This window comes from Acinonyx jubatus, chromosome D2 (assembly GCF_027475565.1).
Source record: "Acinonyx jubatus isolate Ajub_Pintada_27869175 chromosome D2, VMU_Ajub_asm_v1.0, whole genome shotgun sequence".
NCBI lineage: Eukaryota > Metazoa > Chordata > Mammalia > Carnivora > Felidae > Acinonyx > Acinonyx jubatus.
Genome location: NC_069393.1, coordinates 28,498,322 through 28,519,012, shown reverse-complemented (window position 1 = coordinate 28,519,012; position 20,691 = coordinate 28,498,322). Strand labels below are relative to the sequence as shown.

Here is a 20,691-nt window from a genome sequence, read left to right as displayed (position 1 = left end):
GATCAGGACCTGAGCCGAAGTCTGACACTCAACTGATTGACCACCCAGGCGCCCCATGGTCATCTTCTTGATACTACACTTTATCTTAGCTAAAAGGACAAGAAGCGATTGGTCAGCTTGTTGAATCTTTAGGTTTATCTTTGATGAATTTGGAAATTTTTAGGCATCTTTTTTCCTACATACATTTTCCAGTCCACCTGCTTTCTCTTCTCTGGAATTCTGATAACACTGAATGTTAGAATTTTTTTTTTTTTTATAGTCCTGTAAGTTTCCAGTCTATTTTTTCTTTCTTGTTCAAATTGGGTAATTTCTATTGTAGTGTTGTGTGTTTTGTTTCTCATTTTTAAGTAGGCTCCATGCTCAACATGGGGCTTGAACTCATGACCCTGAGATCAAGAATTGCTTGTTCTACTGACTGAGCTGGCTGGGCACCCCTCTACGGTAGTGTTTTGAAATCCATTCTTTTATCATCATCTTCATTCTACTGAGCCATTTAGGGTGGTTATTGTAGTTTTCAGTTCTAAGATTTTCATTTGAGTGTATTTTCTTCCTCCTTTCTTTTTTTGCTAAAGCTTCCTGTTTTGTTTCAGGTATGTTTTTAATTGGTCATAGGAGCATTTTTATGATGACTGCTTTGAAATTCTTGTCTAGAATTATCTGACATGGTGGCATCTGTTTTTTCTCATCGAAGTTGGGATTTTTCTTGGGTCTTGTTATGACAAATTTTTTTCAATTGCATTCTGGATGTCTTGAGAATTATGAGACTGCATCTAATTTAATTTTACATTTGAGCAGTTCTCCACTGAAACCACACCAGCAGGGAGAAATATAGACACTGACTCTTTATACCAAGTGAGTATAGCAGAAGCCTAGGACCATTCTGGATGGGATACAGAAGGGTGCCTAACTATGGGGCAAGAATTGAAATCTATGCTTTCCACTTACTCTCCACTGACACAGTGGAGGAGAGGAGTTGTGTCTTGTTACCATCAAGTAGGAGTGGAAGTCCAGGCTTTCCTCTTGGTCTCTGCTGATAACATCCTGGAGGGGGAGAGTTAGAGGTATCTCATTACACTGGGCAGGGGTTGAAATTTAGGTTTTTCACTTGGCTTTCACTTACCCTGTGGCGAAAGTGAGAAATGCCTTGTTACTGATGTAGGGATTAAAGTCCAGGTTCCCCATATAGTCTCCACTAATATAAGGGTGGTAGACATCTCATTACTGTTGAGTGGTAGTGAAAGTCCAGGCTCCCCACTTAGCTTTTGCTGACAGTGGTTGGGGGCCTATGGTTTTCTCCACCTGCTCCAGGGTGGTATTGTCACAGAGAAAATACAGTTTCTAATACTTTAGAAACAGGGTATGTATTGTCACAAAGGTTTCTATCATGCTAGGCTACCTCTTCCCGGTTCTTTAGCAAGAGAGAGGAGGCTTTTCTTGGGGCGTTTTTTTTGTAGTCATTTTTTTAAAGTTCCTTTTAACCTACTACAAAAATAACATTTTTCTTATTCTGTAGAATAAGGCTTTAGGCCAAGGAGTATCACCTTAGTTGAAAACTTGCATCATTTGTACATTATAAAACTAAAACCCATCCCCCAAAACAAAAACACTCAGTAAACAAACATTTTCTCTTAATTTTAATACTTTCATAAAAGGATAGCTAGCATTTTCAAGGCTCCCTTGGCAACAAAAATCACAAGAAGCATTTAATTCATCAGGTTTCTTTCTTTCTTTTTTTTTTTTTTTTTTAATGTTTATTTACTTTTGAGAGAGAGAGAGAGAGACGGAGCTCAGAGCTCAAGCAGGGGAGGGGCAGAGAGACACAGAATCCGAAGCAGGCTCCAAGCTCTGAGCTGTCAGCACAGAGCCCAACGCCAGCTCAAACCCATGGACTGTGAGATCATGACCTGAACTGAAGTCGGATGCTCAACTGACTTAGCCACCCAGGAGCCCCTAAGTCATCAGGTTTTTTAATGATGTGAAATATTTTGTTGTTTAAGCCTGTGCCCTACCAAATGAAAAACATGAAAAGCAAGACTGGAACACTTTTGCCAGTCACTAGAATACAGTTTTAAAACCCTGGTACTCTGTGTTACTGAATCACTTAGACAAATCTGATATTTATCTGCATTGATGCAGCTATTCCTTGACCAAAGGATGATCCAATTAACACTGTAGGGACCTGGCCCTTCCCTATAGGGCTAACCTATTCAATAAGTCTTGGGTACAACTGTAGAGAGAAGATGTTTGTTTCTGCTGAAGCCATGAAAGTAAGTTTGTCTCTCAGTTGGTGACATTTTGGTAGAGTATGAACATGTGAACATGTGACATTTTGGTAGAGTATGAACATGTGAACAATTTGGTATAGTATGAACATGTGAACAATTTGATTCTCCCTGATGGCTTAAAAAATTGAAATGGTTTCTGTAGAAATGGGCAGCTGGGACTGTGTCCAAGAAAAGCAAATTCCCATTTTGGAGAAGTAACTTTATTGATTTCTGATTATGAAAATATTACATGCTGTTGGTTAAATGTAAGAAAATATAGAAAAATGTGAAGAAAATAAAAATTAGAGCGAACTTTTTTAACATTTGGTGAGTATCATTTTTTTCTGGTATGCATAGATGTTTTTTATGTTTTTTAGACAGAGGATCATGCTACATGCTCCTTAGTATTTTGTTTATTGCATTTACTATGTCATGGACATTGTATCATATCAATTAACGTAGGCCTATACTGTCATATCAGTTAACCTGAAGGAATCCTTTAGCCTGAAAAATTGTGCTTAATTCTTTGAATTTACATCTTTGAGTATTGGTGAGATCCTTTTATATATCTTTATTTTGTTAGTTACCAGCTCCTATCATCTACTTTTTTCCCTTGGGGTGTTCAGCTTATTAATATTTATTTGTAAGAGCCCTTAATGTATCGGGGCGCCTGGGTGGCTCAGTCAGTTAAGTGTCTGACTTCGACTCAGGTCATGATCTCGTGGTTTGTGAGTTCAAGCCTCATGTCAGGCTTTGTGCTGAAAGACTGCTTTGGATTCTGTGTCTCCTTCTCTCTGCCCATCACCTGCTCACACTCTGTCTGTCTGTCTGTCTCCGTTTCTCAGAAGTAAATAAACCTTAAAAAACATTAAAAAAAAAAACCAACTCTTTATGTATTTACTCTGGGTATTTCACAGACAGTGAAATGTTTTCTAAGTTTACTGTTTTTAAACTTTGTTCATAGTGGTTTTTTCATTTAGATATTTAAAATATTCATGTAGTTGTATTTTTCATTTTTTCTTCCTTTATGGTTTCCAACTTTGGTGGTCAACATGTGTTTTGACAATATAATAACTTAAAATTTTTTTCCCTTGCTTTTTCTCTCAGTCTTTTTCTGATTCTGGATGATGAGGCCACTCTGTAGTTTAGTTACTTCACTTTTAGTAACATAAACCTGTTTCTGTATTCTTTTTTTTCCATTTTAATTGATTTATCTATTTTTGAGAGAGTGAGAGTGGGGAGAGCAGAGAGAGAGAGAGAGAGAGAATCCCAAGCAGACTACACATTGCCAGTGCGGAGCCTGATGCAGGGCTTGAACTCATGAACCGTGAGATCATGACCTGAGCTGAAATCAAGAGTTGGACGCTTAACTGACTGAGCCATCCAGGCGTCCCTGTATTCTTTTCGAGTGTATAGTGAAATAGTATTTATAAACAATTTGTAAATTCCATTTGGAGGTATCTCTTCTCTTCATCCTGAATTATAAAATCTGAAATTTATTTCACTGAGAAATAATGTGGCTGTAGATGGAAATGCTAACTTTATGAAGAAACAAAAGTAATCCAAATATTAACACAAGAATATTAAAATGATGTAATATTGTGATAGTGTCAATATTATGATACATTGGAATTAAAATTTAAAGTATTAGAAACTGTAGCATTATCAGCATATGCCTCATCTGTAATACCTACTTATGAGCAATAATTTTCAAAATGATTTGTTTTCGGTATCCTAAAATGTAGGAGTTTGACTACTTTTGTTTTGCCAGCTAGTACCTATTAGAATGAGGAGGTGGTGTTTCAGATGTGAATTGGCATTTCCAGGCAGTATGGGTTTCCCCCCAGTGTCTCCTTAGTCTTAGATTTGTCTTGTAATTGGTCAGCTTTCAGCAGTAGTCTGTAAAGTAACACTTTGTATGAGGGTTGATTTTTCTGTGACTGATGTTAAATTGCTTTAGTGGTGGCTGTACTTCTTATATCAGAAATATAGTTTGTTGTAAAATTTTCCCATGGCACAGAAATGTAAATAATTAAAACCTCACATTTTTCTCCTTGATTCCATTCCCCAGATGTAACTAGTTTTAATCGTGTGATATGCCCTTCCAGGCATTTTCTGTGTTCTTACAGTGCTTATGTTTACAGAATTGAAAAATGACATAAATTATTATTTAGCAAGGAGTTTTTGTGGTTGGCAAATAAGTTGATACCTTGGGATCAAAAAACCCTGTGCTGCTGAACTTATTTACCAAAAAATATTTATGAAAGAAAATACCTGAAGAAATGCACAAAAGTGAGAACAATCAACCAAAAAGATGCTGTTACTAAAGAGTACAAACAACTCTCGTGTGATAAATAGCACTAAGCTTCTGTGTATTTGTCATTCAAGGGTGCAACTGGAAACTGATTTGAAGATTGAGAAGGAATGGAGGCAGACTTTGCAGGAAGATCTTCAAAAGGAGAAAGATGCCTTATCTCATCTTAGAAATGAGACCCAGCAAATCATTAGTCTTAAAAAAGTAAATGGTGGTAAAACTTTTTAAAAATTGTATCTTTGAAAACTAAGTTACTTAAAAGGAGAAATCATAATTTATATTTATACCAAAGAGACAGAATATACTAGTCATCTTTAAAAATACCAATAAGAAGTGGCTCTTGGCTGACTCGGTTGGTAATGTATGCAACTCTTGATCTTGGAGTTGTGAGTTTGAGCCCCACGTTGGTTGGAGAGTTTACTTAAAAAACACAAAACCAGTAAGGAGATTAAATGAATGTGAAATAGGTGATATTTGATGGAGCAGCGATGAAAGAACTTGGACATAGAGTTCTATTTTTTATAAAAAACTAAAGGATATGTGTTCCTAATTATTGGTATATATACAATTTGGAGTTTCTTGTTTATTTCCTTTAAATTGCATTTTCTGTCTTTTTATTGTTTTGAAGGAGTTCCTTAACATCCAGGATGAAAATCAGCAGTTGAAAAAAGTACATCACGAACAGGAGCAAGCTCTTCAAGAACTTGGCAGCAAACTTAGCGAGTAATTTCTCCTTTTTTTCTTCATTTCTGTAATCATTGACTTGTATAAAGGTATGAATGAGTGTGTCAAACCAAATAGGAAGAAAAGTTTAAATGTAGAAAAGAAAGATATGAACTATTAAGGAAAATCAAAACCAAACAAAAACCTTAAGGATAAACATGCAAGACTGTGGATTGGAGGGATTTTGTTAAAAGTTGTGTTCAGTTTAGTAAATTTAGCTCTAAACATTTCCTGTAGATAAAAGTTAAGACTCTAATTTCTTCAAATTAGAGAATTCAGAAGTCCATTTAATATATTTTTCCCAGAAAAACAGAAACCAAATTTCCAAACTATCTGGAGAGATCTTCTTCAGACTGTTTTGAGAAGGAGCTAACATTGTGAGGAGTGGAGAGTGTTTTATGCTACAGTTGGGGCTTAACTTCATACAGCAAGGTTGGTTCTGTTGCAGTGAAGTGTTACTGGGTTCCTAGAAGGACAAGAAGGAGAAATGTTGTTCTTTCTCACACCTTCCTCCTTGTTCCGTGTAGTCTGTGTTTTGGGTTAGCAGCTTCATCTTTGTGCCCTGATAGAACATACTGCCAAGTATCTGAGATAAGCTCTAGAAGGTTTAATTTAGTATTAAATGTATCACTGCCATGTAAAAAAAAAAAAAAAAAAAGTGTCACCTTTTTTAACACCGAAGAGTAAGAGTAAGAAAGCTACAGTGCCCATAATCTTGTCACCTATGTAAATCCCTTTGATGTTTTTTATGGTTAGGAAGTTAGTACACCTTAGAACAAAACTGTACCTGAGCATCTCGGCCTTTATGTGGATGTGGTTAGTTACATATATATACCTATATATCATTTGTAAAATTAAACTCAATAGAAATCATAACTAGAATGGAGACTTCATTGCTAAAGATGAGATTTCTTTAAGAAGTCTTGAAACCAGTTTCTGGTTGCCACAGGAAAGAGTAGTTCACTAAAACCACTAAAGGAAATACCGGTTTTCAAAAAGATAAAGCTGTTGGGGCACCTGGCTGGTTCAGTTGTTAGAGCACGAGGCTCTTGATCTCAGGGTCATGGGTTTGAACCCACGTTGGAGGGTAGAGTTGGCTTAAAAAAACAAAACAAAGATAAAGCTATTTTTGTTTCTATCAATTCAAAGAACAATTTGCATTGTGACTCTGATAAGCAAGGTTTCAATTCTAATCTGGCATCCACCTAGTGAGCACTTTGACTCGGACCATATGCTAAGTGTTTATTACTTTATTTCCCATATATTCATTTGACAAATATTAAGCTTGTATTATGTGCCAGGCACTATTCCAAGTGCCAAGTACTCAGCAATGTACAATCCCCACAACAAAAAAATACTTTTATTAAGATCATAAAGGCTTAATATTAAAACAGATTAGAATAGGGGTGCCTGGGTGGTTAAGCATTGGACTTCAGCTCAGGTCATGATCTCATGGTTTGTAAGCACGAGTCCCGCTTTGTGTGAGCCCTGCTCTCGCTCTCTCTCTCTCTCTCTCCCCCCTCCCTCTCTCCCTCTCTCTTTCTGCCCCTTGCTCACCTGTGCGCACACACTCTCTCTCTCTCAAAAAAGACCCCAAAAAACAAAAAAAACCCAAAACAGATTAGAATAGTAAAATGGGAATAACTTTTCACCCATCTCCCATGCAGTGCTAAAGACTGTGGAGTTGTAAACTCGTGATCATTTGAATGTTCAGATAGCTGAATTCATCACTTTTTTTCTTTTGAAGATTTTATTTTTAAGTAGTCTCTACACCCAATGTGGGGTTTGAACCTATAACCCTGAGATCAACAGTTGTGTGCTCTACTGACTGAGCCAGCCAGGCGCCCCTGAATTCACTTTTTTCCCCCCTTTTTCCTTTAGACTGGTTCATTGTTTCTCAAATTTTATTTTGCATGAAAATTACTGCTCAAAGTTGGATATACTCAACAATCTATACTGAACTTTATGCGCTATTTAAGGAATTTTCAAGAGTTATTTTGATTAGGTTTTTTTTGCATGTACGGACTGCATGTCTAACCCCTGTGTAAACTACTGTATGCATGTTCTTCTGAAGTTTGTGGTTTTTTGGTTTTTTTTTTTTGTCTTTTTAGGAATATATTAGAGGTTTTTCTGTATCAGTACATACCGATATTCCATAGGATGGATGTGCTATAATTGAAACTGTTTCTAATTTTTTTCTTTTATAAATGATACTTCTGTGAACATCCTTGTATGTACATGTTGATATCTTGATATACTTAAAAAATTTTTTTTAATGTTTATTTATTTTTGAGAGAGACAGAGACAGAATGCAAGTGGGTTAGGGGCAGAGAGAGAGGGAGACACAGAGTCTGAAGCGGGGCTTGAAGTCACAAACTGTGAGATCATGACCTGAGCTGAAGTCAGATGTTCAACCGACAGAGCCACCCAGGCACCCCGATATACTTTAATGAGGATATCTGAAGAGTAATTTCCTAGAGGTGATTGCTGCCCCAGAAAGAATGTGCTTTAAAAAATTCTGGTCATAACAAAACATCCTCCATCCAGTAGTAGGAGAGAATGCCTGTTTTTGCCACTTTGACAGTTGAAATTCTTGTTTTAATTTGTGTTTCTTTAACCATAAGCAAGGTTGAGCATCTATATTTATTTATTTTTTAAGTAATCTCTGTTGCCAATATGGGGCTTGAACCCATGACCCTGAGATCAAGAGTCATATGCTCCACCGACTAAACCATCTGTGTGCCCCTGAGTATCTGTATGCATTTGTATTGCATTTGTATTTATAGTTTATTGCCTATTCATATCTTTTGCATATTTTTTGGTTGACTTGCTCATTTTTTTCTTATGGGATTTTAAAAGTTGTACACGGTGTACGTCTTTTTTTTTTTTTTTTTTACCAGTTTGTCTTTTGTCCTTCATTTATGATACATTTTTTTCTCATTAATCTTCAGATTTTTGTGGCGCAGATTTATTAGTTTTCCTCTACTGTTTCTGGGACCATAGTTCATAAGACATGGGTAGGGCCCGTTTTGAGTCAGAACTTATTTTATCTTTCTCAACTGTTGTCCTCTGAGTGGCGAGAATAATTTATCGGGGCTGGATGAGGTGCAGTGGCCCCTGTGAGTTTCCCTGTACCAGTTTATCTGTGAAATGCCTGTTCCTTCTCTTCATCCTCCTGCTCCTGTGATTAGAAGCTATCAGATTGAAATTAAGTAAAAACCGATTCTTCCCTGATACACAGGGTGATGAATATTTGTTACAAAATTTGTTGATAAGGGAGGGACTGAGGTTGGATCAGTACTTTATAATCTTTGCTTCTATTTCACCAGAAGGCTATATATAGACCATTTGGATATTATTTAAAATGGGGAGTGGGAGGGGAAAGGTCATTTGGAATAATAGGAACCAAATTTAATTTTGTTAAAAGGTAAAAGTTATATTTCAGGAAGAATAGTTTTTATTTATTTTAAGTTTATTTGAGAGACAACATGAATGGGGGAGGGGCAGAGAGAGAGAGAGAGAGAGAGAGAGAGAGAGAGAGAGAGAGAGAATTTCTCCCAAGCAGGATCCATGCTGCCATCGTAGAGCCTGACATGGGGTTCGAACTCATGAACCCATGAGATCATGACCTAAGCCAAAACCAAGAGTTGGATGCGTAACTGACTGAGCCACCCAGGTGCCCCTGGAAAGAATAGTTTTTAAACTTAACATTCAATCATGTTCAAATTATGATTAAACTTAAAAATTAGTATTCATTAGTATTCATCTACCATTTACCAGCTTTGTGACTTAGGGTTATTTAACCCCTTTAAGCCCACTTCTACATTTGTAAATGGGAGAGCTGTAAAATCCCCAAAGGGTTCTTTTTCTAATTAACTGAGAATAAATATGTGAAAGCAGCTAGCACAGTGCCTTTGCTTATCACAACTGGAGTATCATTTTCTTGTCAGATGAGGTTGGATGGGAAAATTACTCTCTAGTGCTCACTTTCTGAACCTATGATTTTAAATGTAAATGATTAATTTTAACTAGAAAAATACTTTCACTAATGAAATATTTACTCCTATTGGCTTCTTATTGAAGGATTCTTTAAAATAATTTTTGATAGATTTTGAAAGGTTTTAAATGTCCTGAGTGAATTATAGTTGTAGAGAGACTAATTTGAGGGTTGAACAAAATGAAGATAAACTTCATATTTGAAGAAAATGTGGAGCATGAAATGTCAGGGTGGAGTATACAAGGAAGAGAATGTAAACTAATATATCTGTGTTATAATGACTGAGTTTAAAATAAATGAAGGGTCACCTGAGTGGCTTGGTTGAGCGTCTGACTTCAGCTCAGGTCATGATCTCACAGCTTGTGAGTTCAAGCCACGCATCAGGCCCTGTGCTGACAGCTCGGAGCCTGGAGCCTGCTTCAGATTCTGTGCCTTCCTCTCTCTCTGCCCCAACCCACTCGCATTCTGTCTCTGTCTCTCTCAAAAATAAATAAACATTAAAAAAATTTTTTTTTAAATACATGAAGGGTGATAGTTAACTTTCCCATTAACCTCACCAAGGCCTACATTCTAACAACAAGAATTTTTAGTTTAAGAAAAGAAAATTTCCAGGACTCTTCCAAATGTAGTATTCTGTAAATGATATTCTTTCCACGTAAACAAACTTACAGATTTGTTTTCTTTCCTCACAAGCAGAGGTTTTGGGATTATCAGAGGCTTGTGGAATTTATGGATGTTTTCCTCTAGTATCGTAATCGTGTCATAATCGATTGTGTCACATTTGTTAGTCTCCTATCTGATTTTGGCCCTTCTCTGTGCTGTCTTCATGTCATGGTCAAATATATTTCACACACTTTAAATTCTTGTTCCTAAATGAAAGCTAATTAAAATGTATAATATAGACATCTGTTTCCTCCCTGTCCAGGACAAAGAGGACATGTTCTTGTACATTGCTTTTATTGGAACTGTAACTGATACTCCTTTCTTTGGGATACTTTGGCAGTTCGTATCAGAGGGGGACAATCTTTACGGTGTCTCTCTCTATATATAGTCCATAGCTGTGAATGAAGGCATTCATAACGATTTATGCAGTGAATGCCATTAAGCTACTTTCATTCCATATTCAATTTTTCTGTGTAGCACAGTTGCTGTTTTGGCCATGATTCCCATCAGCATTAATTTTGTTCAGGCACATTTTGTAGATGTGAATTCAGCCAAGAAAATTTTAGTATTGTGTTTGTACTTTTAAGCTGTGTAATTTTACATTGATTATTCCCATTGTAAAAGTGTGAACTGGGTAAAAAACTAACATTTTTGTTTTTATGTCTTGAACAAAGCATTTGTAGTATGAAGCAAGTTCCTAATGTTCTACCTCAGGAGCAGAGATGTTAGTTCATGGACCTTTTGATTCAGTAATTTCATTTATAAGTTATCCTGAGAAAAATAATAAAATATTTTGGTCATTCCAATTTTAATGAACAATTTTTGTGGCAAAGAATTTGAAACAAGTTGAAAGTTCAACAGTAGATAATTATATAAACTACTTTATATTTTTCATTGTTTACGACGTAACCACTTAAGATAATGATGTGGCAGATACTTAATAACAGTCAGCTCTCAGCCTTTCAGGAGATATTATTACCTGAAAAGAGCTGTTTATGGAAAATTATATAACTGATGGTTCCATTTAAAATACGTACATACTCATCTCCTCAACATGTAGATTATTGTCTCTTGGTGGTGGGATCACAGATAATTACTGCTGTTTGTAATCTGCATGTTCATTAACATGTATTTTCAAAAGGTGAAAAGTATCACAACTCTATTTTCCTTAATATTTCTATTCTTATCATTCTTTTGCACCTGGTAGAGAAACAGTGTGCGTAATGGTTAGCATGTGGGCACCAGCGTTATGGAGACCAGGGTTTGAATCCTGCCTTGCGCAGTTACTACCTCTGTGACCTCTTACGGGGGTGAAACCTCATTAGGCTTCACCTTATTGATCTTTATTGTTGTTGTTGTTTTTAACTGATCTTTAAAATAGGGTTTTGGTTTTTTTTTTAAGATTAAATGAGTATATGCATGTGAAGTTTATAGCAAGGTGTCTGGCACACATAAGCCTACAATAAATGATAGCTTTTATTAATATTGTCATAACCACATGAAAATGCCAATATTCTTCTGTTAAAGCAATTTTTAAATTTAAAAAGGACATTTTTGCTTTAGGAAATTTAGAAAACACAGGAAAACAAAATATAATTCTACTAGTCAAAGATGATTAGAATCATGTATGTACAACTTTGTATTCTATGAAAATCCAATACCTTAATAATGAATTGCTGGATGTTCTATATTTAATGTATTTACTGAAATATGGATCTATTTTATAATCTTTTTAGATCAAAACTTAAAATAGAAGATATAAAAGAAGCCAACAAAGCACTGCAGGTGAGTAGGAAGTGTCTTCCTCAAGTAGGGAAGTATAGATATATGTGACAGTCTCCAACAGAAGGTAAAAAAAGTCCTGTATGAATCTAAGGTATTGTAATCGAGTCCCACGATGTATAGAGGCAGAAGCGCTAAACAGGGAGCTGGGACGATGGGGATCCAGCTCCTCCCTAATATTCCTCTAGAATTAATAATCATGTTGGAAATGACCTTGGAAATAATTTTATCTACTCTCCTACAAAGCACGGCATGACAAAGTGAAACAGTCTTTGACTTTGAGCCCGAGTTCCTATCCTGGTCTGTTACTTATCAGGTTTTGACCTTCAACAAGTCATACGTTTATGGAGTCTGTTTTCTCTTCTGAAATGGCTGGTGAAATGGCCTTATGATTTTGCACGGCGTTGCTTTGAATATTGAGGTTAATATGTGTGAAAAGTGATTAGTACAGTCTATCAGTATATGATTCTGAATGTGTCTGGATACAGGATTCCCTTCTACAACACAGGAGAAAAATGGTCTCTCTCTGAGTACTTCAGTGAGATTGCCTCCTACCACATAGCTTCCCATTTTTTTAATTATTATTTTTTTTAATGTTTATTTACTATTGAGAGACAGAGACAGAGAGAGACGAGCCTAAGCAGGGGAGGGGCAGAGAGAGGGGGAGACACAGAATCTGAAGCAGGCCCCAGGCTCTGAGCTGTCAGCACAGAGCCCGACACAGGGCTTGAACCCACAAACCGCGAGATCGTGACCTGAGCCGAAGTTGGATGCTTAACCAACTGAGCCACCCAGGAGCCTCATAGCTTCCCGTTTTTAAAAAGTTATTTATTTTGGGAGCCCTTGGGTGGCTCAGTTGATTAAGTGTTTGACTTGTGATTTCAGCTCAGGTCATGATGTCATGGTTTGTGAGTTTGAACCCTATGTTGGGCTCTGTGCTGACAATGTGGAGCCTGCTTGGGATCCTCTCTCTCCCTCTGTCCCTCCCCTGCGCATGCTCTCTCTTTCTCTCTCTCTCAAAACAAAATAATACACTTAAAAAAAAATTAAGTAATCCCTACACCCAGTGTGGGGCCTGAAGTCACAACCACAAGGTCAAGAGTTGCACGCTCCTCTGACTGAGCCAGCCATGTGCCTCCATTTTGTTTTTTATCAAAAAACATGAAAATGTTACATGTAAATAATTTAAAAGGTAAGTTAGTGCTAGGAGGACTTAAAAAAAAAATAGTAGCAGTCTCTTGTTCTTCACCCCCTTGTGCCTTATCCACCCTAGCTCCTGCCATCTGAAGGGAGCTACTCTGAATTCTCTTGGTTATTTCTTCTGGCACTTACCCCCTATTTCTAAATAATATGCAGTATAATTCACTCATTTATTTAAGACCTATTTTAGATATATATTATTATTTATTTCTTTGAGAGAGAGACAGACAAACAAAGAGAATATCCCCAGCAGGCTCCACGCTGTCAGCACAGAGCCCAAAGCGCGGCTTGAAAACGAACCATGAGATCATGACCTGAGCAGAAACCAAGAGTCAGGTGCTTAACCAACTGAGACACCCAGGCGCCCCTATTTTAGACCTGTCTATTGCCTGGTTAACATGGTAGATGAGGAGTATTTGCTCACTCTCACCTTGGTCTGTTTGCTCTTCATCGTCCTCCCAATATAATTAAGTAAAAGTTTCTGTAGAATTCATTTACTGGATATACTTTATTATGGCTATTGAAATATTCTTTGTTGGGCCATGTGGTATATATTGTGACTATATTTTCTTTCTTGAACTACTTTTTTCCTCTGGAGTTAATAATTGCCTTAAAAGTTTTGTTGTATTTGAACATCAGAGTTTGCTCATACCTTTAAACACCTCTATAATATGCTTGATAAAAGTTTTCCACATGGTAAAATGAATCAGGTAATTATTATTTTTTTTTTTCCCTTGGAGTCCTCCCTCCTGGAGTTCTTTGCTCTCCTGCTCCAGTCTGGTCTGGTTAGCCCTGTCTTGACATTTTCCTTTTCTTCCATTCTCAGAATTCCCTTTACCCTTCTTGAATGTTAGAGCTCCTGTTACCTGAACCCCTTAACTTCTTTCTTGGTTTACTCCCTTGTTTGGGACAATGCATTCTTTGATAGCTTCCTGGAAAATGTTGAATGAAGGTCAATGTTTTAAGAATTTGTGCATCTGCATAGATGCCTTTTATTTTGCTCTCACATTTTTTTGGACGGGAATGGGTGTCTGCCCAACTGTCATTATTTAAACTCTGTAAAACTTTTTTCATTATGACACATACCATGTATATAACTGTATTCATACAACTTAAAAACGATGGCATACTCTGTGACTTAGTTTATAGGGAGATTACATTCTCCTCTTTACAGTAGTAATTCTCTATTTTGTGTTAACCACTGTTGTTTTTCTTTATAGTTTTATCATTCATGTCTATCTTTATAAAATGTCTAGATTTTTGTTTTTGTATACATATGAAAATGGATTTATTTATATGTGACTTAATTTTTCTTGTCCTTGCTATTGACCTGTTGACTGGTTCTGGGAGGGCTGTCCTCCAGTTTCTTACATTCTGGATTTTATCTGCCGTTTCATAGTAGCAAACTTGTTCCTCTGTCCTCTTATTGCCTGTAAACTGGAAGTTAAACCTAAAAGGCTTGGTTAGATTCTGGTGCAGACTTCTCTGAGAATTTTTATCCCTGCTACCATATTTTTAATATTCAGCAGGCCTCATTTACTCGTTTTTCCTTTTAAAATTAGCAATCTGCATTTTATCTCTGATGATATTCATTATAGTTTCTTTAAAGTTTTCTTTTGCTACTGCCATTCTGTCTTCTGAATTCCCTTCTTGGGTTTGTTTCTTTGGCTGAAGTACGTCCTGCCTGTCATTCCTTAAATGTTGGAATATCCTCCCATCTCAATAAAGGCACAAAAAATCTTGGAAGTCCTGTGTGTGTTGGCTGGGCGGATGAGAGTGGGTTGTTACGGTAAGCCTCACCATTGAGAAATCTGTTAACTCACAAACTGTTGGCCACCTTCTCCAAATTATGTTAATATCTATAGGACTTTTCTCTGGGGCAATTGAGTTTCTCCAGAGAAGGATCCTCTAATATCCTGTCTTGGGGGTGTAAGTTGGGCAGCTGACATTTTGGAATTGGACAGAGAATAAAGGCCATGTTTACAGAATGATAGCTTCTAGTTTTGGCTCTGCTTGAAAACTGCTGTTTCCTTGAGGAGGCAACTTCAGCTCTCTGGACAAGTTTTCACATGTGTAAAATGGGAATGGAGTTGCTAATCTCTGAGGTCCCTTCCAGCTGATGCACAAGGCTTGCCCTGCAGTGTACACATACAGCGTTTCTATTTGGGAGACAGGCAGGGTGAATTCAGTCAGATTAAAATAAGATTGGAAGGCCAAGCTCTGATGTCAGAAAGATTAATTCTGAACCTAATGATGCTGCTTTGAAACCTTCACATCAGGCTTGCCATCCCTTAAGGTATAGCTTGGCAGGAAGCAAATCTGCTTCCACTAGGTGACTTTTGGACATTTGGGAAGTCACTTTCCTTTTTAATGGCATTCATCAAGTTGCATTGGATTATTATTTTAAATGTTTTCTTTTTTATTTTTGAGAGGGAGCATGAGTGGGGAAGGGGCAGAGAGAGAGAGGGAGACACAGAATCCAAAGCAGGCTCTAGGCTCCAAGCTGTCAGCAAACAGCCTGATGCTGAGCTCAAACCCACGAACCACGAGATCATGACCTGAGCTGAAGTCGGATGCCTAACCAACTGAGCCACCCAGGTGGCCCACACTGGATTATTTTTGAGTTCTCATCTTGCTTTAAAAAAAAATTCTACAATTCAAATCATTTTTAAAAAATTTTTAAATATTTATTTTTGAGACAAAGCACAAGTAGGGGAGGGGCAGAGAAAGAGACACACACAGCATCCAGAGCAGGCTCCAGGCTCTGAGCTGTCAGCTCTAGTCAACATGGACTAGAACTCATGGACCGTGAGATCATGACCTGAGCCAAAGTCGGACGCTCAACCGACTGAACCACCCAGGTGCCCCCAAGTCATTTGATTCTTTACTGGTATTTGATAGTAGCTATCCAGGTTTTTTTCTTTTCTCTAGCTTACTTTAAGAATATATAATATAGGGTGCCTGGGTGGCTCAGTTGATTAAGAATATATAATATATACATGTAATACATATGCAAAATATGTATTAACTGTTAATTCATAATGCTTCTGGTCAACAGGTTTTTAAATGTAGTTAAACTTTGGGGAGTTCCAGTTATACGTGGATTTTTTGCCTCTGTGGTGGATTGGCACCTCTAACCCCCAAATGGTTCAAGGATCTGCTTGGTTCTTTGGCATTGTGCCTTAGTCTGGGCTATTTTAAAAAGGAACATGTGGTGAGATTAATCAGAAGCACTCAAGTATCTTCCCATTATAAAGCTGGCATCATCTAACAAAGTTGCTTTTGTAGGGAAAAAATGTTCTTAGCCAGGGTCTTGGATGGGTTAAGAATGGGTCAATTTAGAAATTTCAGGTGTCAAGTTAACTCTCACCGGTTAAAGACTACTTACATACATTTTCTACTTATCTACACAGTAGCTATTAAATTTGTTATATAACTTAAGGGAAATTAATAGCCATATAAAACAACATAAGGTGGTATCTAAAATGACTTCAAACGTGATTTCCAAATTCTCTTCAAATTTAAGGACTTATGGTGGTATGTGGTATACATTATGCCAAACTCATGCATTTCATAGTGAAAATGTATCCTTATTGTTGGACTAGATAATGTCCAAGGTTTTTTCTTTTTTTTTAATTTTTTTTTTAATGTTATTTTTGAGAGAGGGAGAGACAGAGTGCAAGCTGGGGAGGGGCAGAGAGAGAGAGGGAGACAAAGAATCCGAAGCAGGCTCCAGGCTCCGAGCTGTCTGCACAGAGCTGTCTGCACAGAGCCCGACATGGGGCTCGAACTCACAGACCGTGAGATCATGACCTGAGCCAAAGTCGGATGCTTAACTGACTGAGCCACCCAGGCGCCCCGGTTTTTTCTTTCTTAAAGTGAACTCCCATCAATAGATTTAAAAACAAAAATCATGGAAATGTCCACATACAGTTGTACAGAGAAGTTAACCCAGTTTCAATATTTAACAATATATTGCCAATCTTATTTTATTTATATTCAACCCCTACCCCTTCTTCCTTATCCAGATTATTTTGAAGCAAATCCCATACTTGTTTCTCTCTCCAACTATTTCAGTATTTCTATATATTCCTACAAGAGGTTCTTGGTTGAAAATGTTTTCACATGTAATTTTTATTGTTAACACTTTGAGCATTAATATGTACACTTCTTCCTACTAGGGACTGGTTTGGTTGAAAGACAAAGAAGCAACACATTGTAAACTTTGTGAAAAGGAATTCTCACTCTCCAAGAGAAAGGTAAGGGAGATAGGAAGTGAATCCAAAAGCTTTGGTGCAAACATGTCTTCTAATTTTATTCATTCTTTGATTTTTCCATTTAATAGCACCACTGTAGAAACTGTGGGGAAATTTTCTGTAATGCTTGCTCTGACAATGAACTGCCGTTGCCTTCTTCACCAAAGCCAGTACGGGTTTGTGATTCCTGTCACGCATTGCTGATCCAGAGATGTTCATCTAACTTGCCATAAAACTCCAGAACTAAGTCCTTACGTCTGAAAGTACCTACAATGGATGGTTAATGTATGAACCTGCATATGCTGTGTTTAGACAGTCCTTCTTAAGCAGCTTTCATATGGTATTAGTTATCAGTTTTATCTTCCACACATTCATGGGAATTAGAAGCTATAGAATAGCTCATTGTTATTCAAGAACTTTCAACAGGGCATGCTTTAACTTTAGCTTAATTCCTCATTAACTTTTAACGCCATTTAAATCATGCAACTTTTAACGCCATTTAAAAGGCCAGATAACAAAGCTCACACACACACACACACACACTTGCCTTATTTTGTAAAGGCCTTCTGTAGGGGTGCATATTAATTCTCCAGATTGTCAAGTTGGCATTTGATGATGCCTGTAGTTTTAATGCACTTTAAAGCTTCAGTTTTCAGAGAAAGATCAGAAATACATTGGACTTTTTGCAAGTATTAATATTCCAACTCAAGACTTTTCCTTAGCTTGCAAAGATTTCAACCTTAACTTTGTCCTTTCTGCCCTACTTCATTTGCCCGTCTTGCATTAGAAAAGGCCAGTACTTTATCCTATAGAATTTCCTTTTCGTCATCCTCTAATCATTAATGTATTTATTAGTATTTCTCAGATACAGTGGTTTAAAGAGGTATTATTTTACCTCAGTTTTTTCCTTTGAAAGGAAGTTAAAACTTATCCTCCTTTACCTTTCTTTTTACCAAAAAAAGAAAAAAGTTCTTACAGATCTTTCCATATGCTGTACCTGCTAACACTGCTAGTTTTTTCAGGGAGGGCTCATACCTCTTTCAAAAGAAAAATCTGTCCCCAGAAAAAAGGTTTATTAATAGTAAGGGATTACAGGCTCCTGATTGGTTCTCCTCTGAGCATTAAAGGAGAAATCTAAAATAGCTAAACTTTGCCTTTGATAGGAGTTGGGTAATTAACTTTATTAGATTTCCATTCTAGTGACTTTTAGGAAGCATTACATCATAGTGATCCACTACTGCAGTTATAAACACAGTGAACTCTTCACCATATAATGAGAACCTCTAAGGCAGGATTCTTTCTGGAACAGATGATCTGGTCTCAGCCCTGCCATGAACACATGAACTATGTCAAGCATGAAAGATTCAGTGAACACTAATCCCATTATACTGCTTGTAGCATACCAAGAATATGTAAAGTTACCCTTGTAAGAGTAATCTTTGAATAGCATCACCACTTGGGAGACCCCTCTTAGGTATTTTTAGCCATGCACTTTAAGTCTATGAATCTTTCACACAGATAGGAATTTATTAATCCCAGGAATATTATAGAGAATTAATCATGACCACTTCCCTCCTACCTAAAATGGTTACTTACTCTGCAGGATCATTTCCTCAGAATATACGTATTTTCACTTGGGTTTAAAAAATGAATTTTCTAAATTGCCAAAGTATGAAACCAGTATTTTACTTGCATTATTTTCTCCATATCCAGTTAGATTTTGAGGTCTTTAGTTAGAACTGCTGTACAGATTTTTAGGTGGTCTTTCTTGAATGTCGACAGAAATATTGTCAAGAGATGAATTATATTCTTGAACTGTTTTGTATTGATGGGATGAATTCACATTTTTATGATTACTAAAAATGAGAATAAGCAAATATGAAATTTCAAATACTAGGTGTTTATTACTGTGCTTACTAGAACAAATTTTTGAATGTGATTTTGCTTAAATTCCAAGGCTGGCTTCATTCAACAGACCATGATTTTCAGTCCCCTTTAAATTCATTATTCAAAACTCCCATTATCCCCATTGATTTGGGCTTTTTTGTATGCAAGCCTTTGGGACAGCAATACAACTTGCTTCATTTAGTTTGGGCTCTTATTCAAAAACTATTACTAAATTTTGGATTTTGTTATAAAACTTAATTTGTATTGTGAATCTACACTTTCTATTTGTCAAGATTTGCCCTCATAGAAACTATTTATGAATCTCACAAACCATTCCGTCTAGCCAGTACTACAGTAATGCTATGGTGGTGCCAAGGAATTGTAATTCTTACTCCGTGATGTTTTAAAACAATGTGAATTTTATAAACCAAATAAAAGATATGAAAAATTGCCCTTTGAAAGGCTAACTTGCATTTATGACTTTTATTTCTTGATTTTAATAGGGTAGTCCCGGGAAAATAAAAGCCCATAGGATCTTTAAAGGGTTAAGTGGTATGAGCCTAATACTTAAACGGATAATTAAGGGAGGAGTACAAGCATTAAACAAGTCACTGCTCCATTTAAGCTAATACAGCTTCCTTCTCTAACAGCAGAAATCACTCCTTAAGAGTCACTTTGTCCAGTGTTCACGTAGATACGGCACCTTTTACCAATATGATTTACAATCAGTAACCGACACAAAGCATTCTAGGACAGACCACACCATTATCTCCCATGTTGATATTTATTACATTAATAACATTTCTAGCAAAAACAAGTAACAAGGTCAATAACTGAATTCACATTGACAGGTTTCATTTTGATCCATTAGCCAATTTGGAAAAAAGCCATATTGATCAAAGGGATTAAAAGTAAAAAGCACCTTTTCCTTGCTACATATAGTATTTTTAAACACAATGGCTCTAAAACTCCAAACAGATATCAAATGCAAAATCCAACTTCCAGGACTCTCATTTTAATGGACTATCACATGGACTTGTCTCTTACATTTGTTTAATCATTTATACAGTTACTAAAAAACCATATACTTTAACTATTGGGCAGGAAAACTGAAAATAACAGCTGTGAGAATTATACTCCACAGTAAATACTTTTTGTACTGAATTCTCATGTCACTGAGAACCTTAACCTAGTCTAACATTTAGAGATAACTTACAACTATCATTTTTTGGGAAACATTTTTGGTACTTCAGTCAAGTGCTGAGTGAATCTTATTCTAAACTCTAGGGCTAGAATTTAAACTTCCAACACTCTCATCCCCAGGTAACACAATTAGGAATATTCAGAAATCCAGATACCTTTTAGATCTTCATTTCAGAGCTATGCTTGATAAATGACATTTGAAAAAGAATGACTAATATAGAAATTAGTGGAATTTATACTCCTGAAGCCACCTACACTCTTTAGGTTTTATATATTTACAGTATTGTCCAGGAGAAATTAAAAGAAAAAAGTTACACTATTTTCCAAGCTCTATTCCAGATGTCTGCTTATTAAAGACTTGTGGTTTATGCAAAGGTGAACCATTGTCCTCTAAAATTACAC

The 20,691-nt window shown here is 36.6% G+C and overlaps 1 protein-coding gene across 6 annotated transcripts in view; it reads left to right on the top strand.

The window, feature by feature from the left end:
- Positions 1-20,298, top strand: part of RUFY2 (RUN and FYVE domain containing 2) — a 49,504-nt gene extending 29,206 nt beyond the window's left edge. For 3 of the 6 annotated variants that reach the window (XM_053207625.1, XM_053207624.1, XM_053207627.1), the window contains 4 exons: positions 4,653-4,782; positions 5,207-5,301; positions 11,698-11,746; positions 17,125-20,298. In XM_053207625.1, the coding sequence (XP_053063600.1) occupies positions 4,653-4,782; positions 5,207-5,301; positions 11,698-11,746; positions 17,125-17,403 (553 nt within the window). In that variant the 3' untranslated portion in view covers positions 17,404-20,298. The remainder of the gene's footprint in view (positions 1-4,652; positions 4,783-5,206; positions 5,302-11,697; positions 11,747-17,124) is intronic. The other 3 variants (XM_015063351.3, XR_008292297.1, XM_053207626.1) reach the window with 3 other exon arrangements.
- Positions 20,299-20,691: the final 393 nt, after the last annotated feature.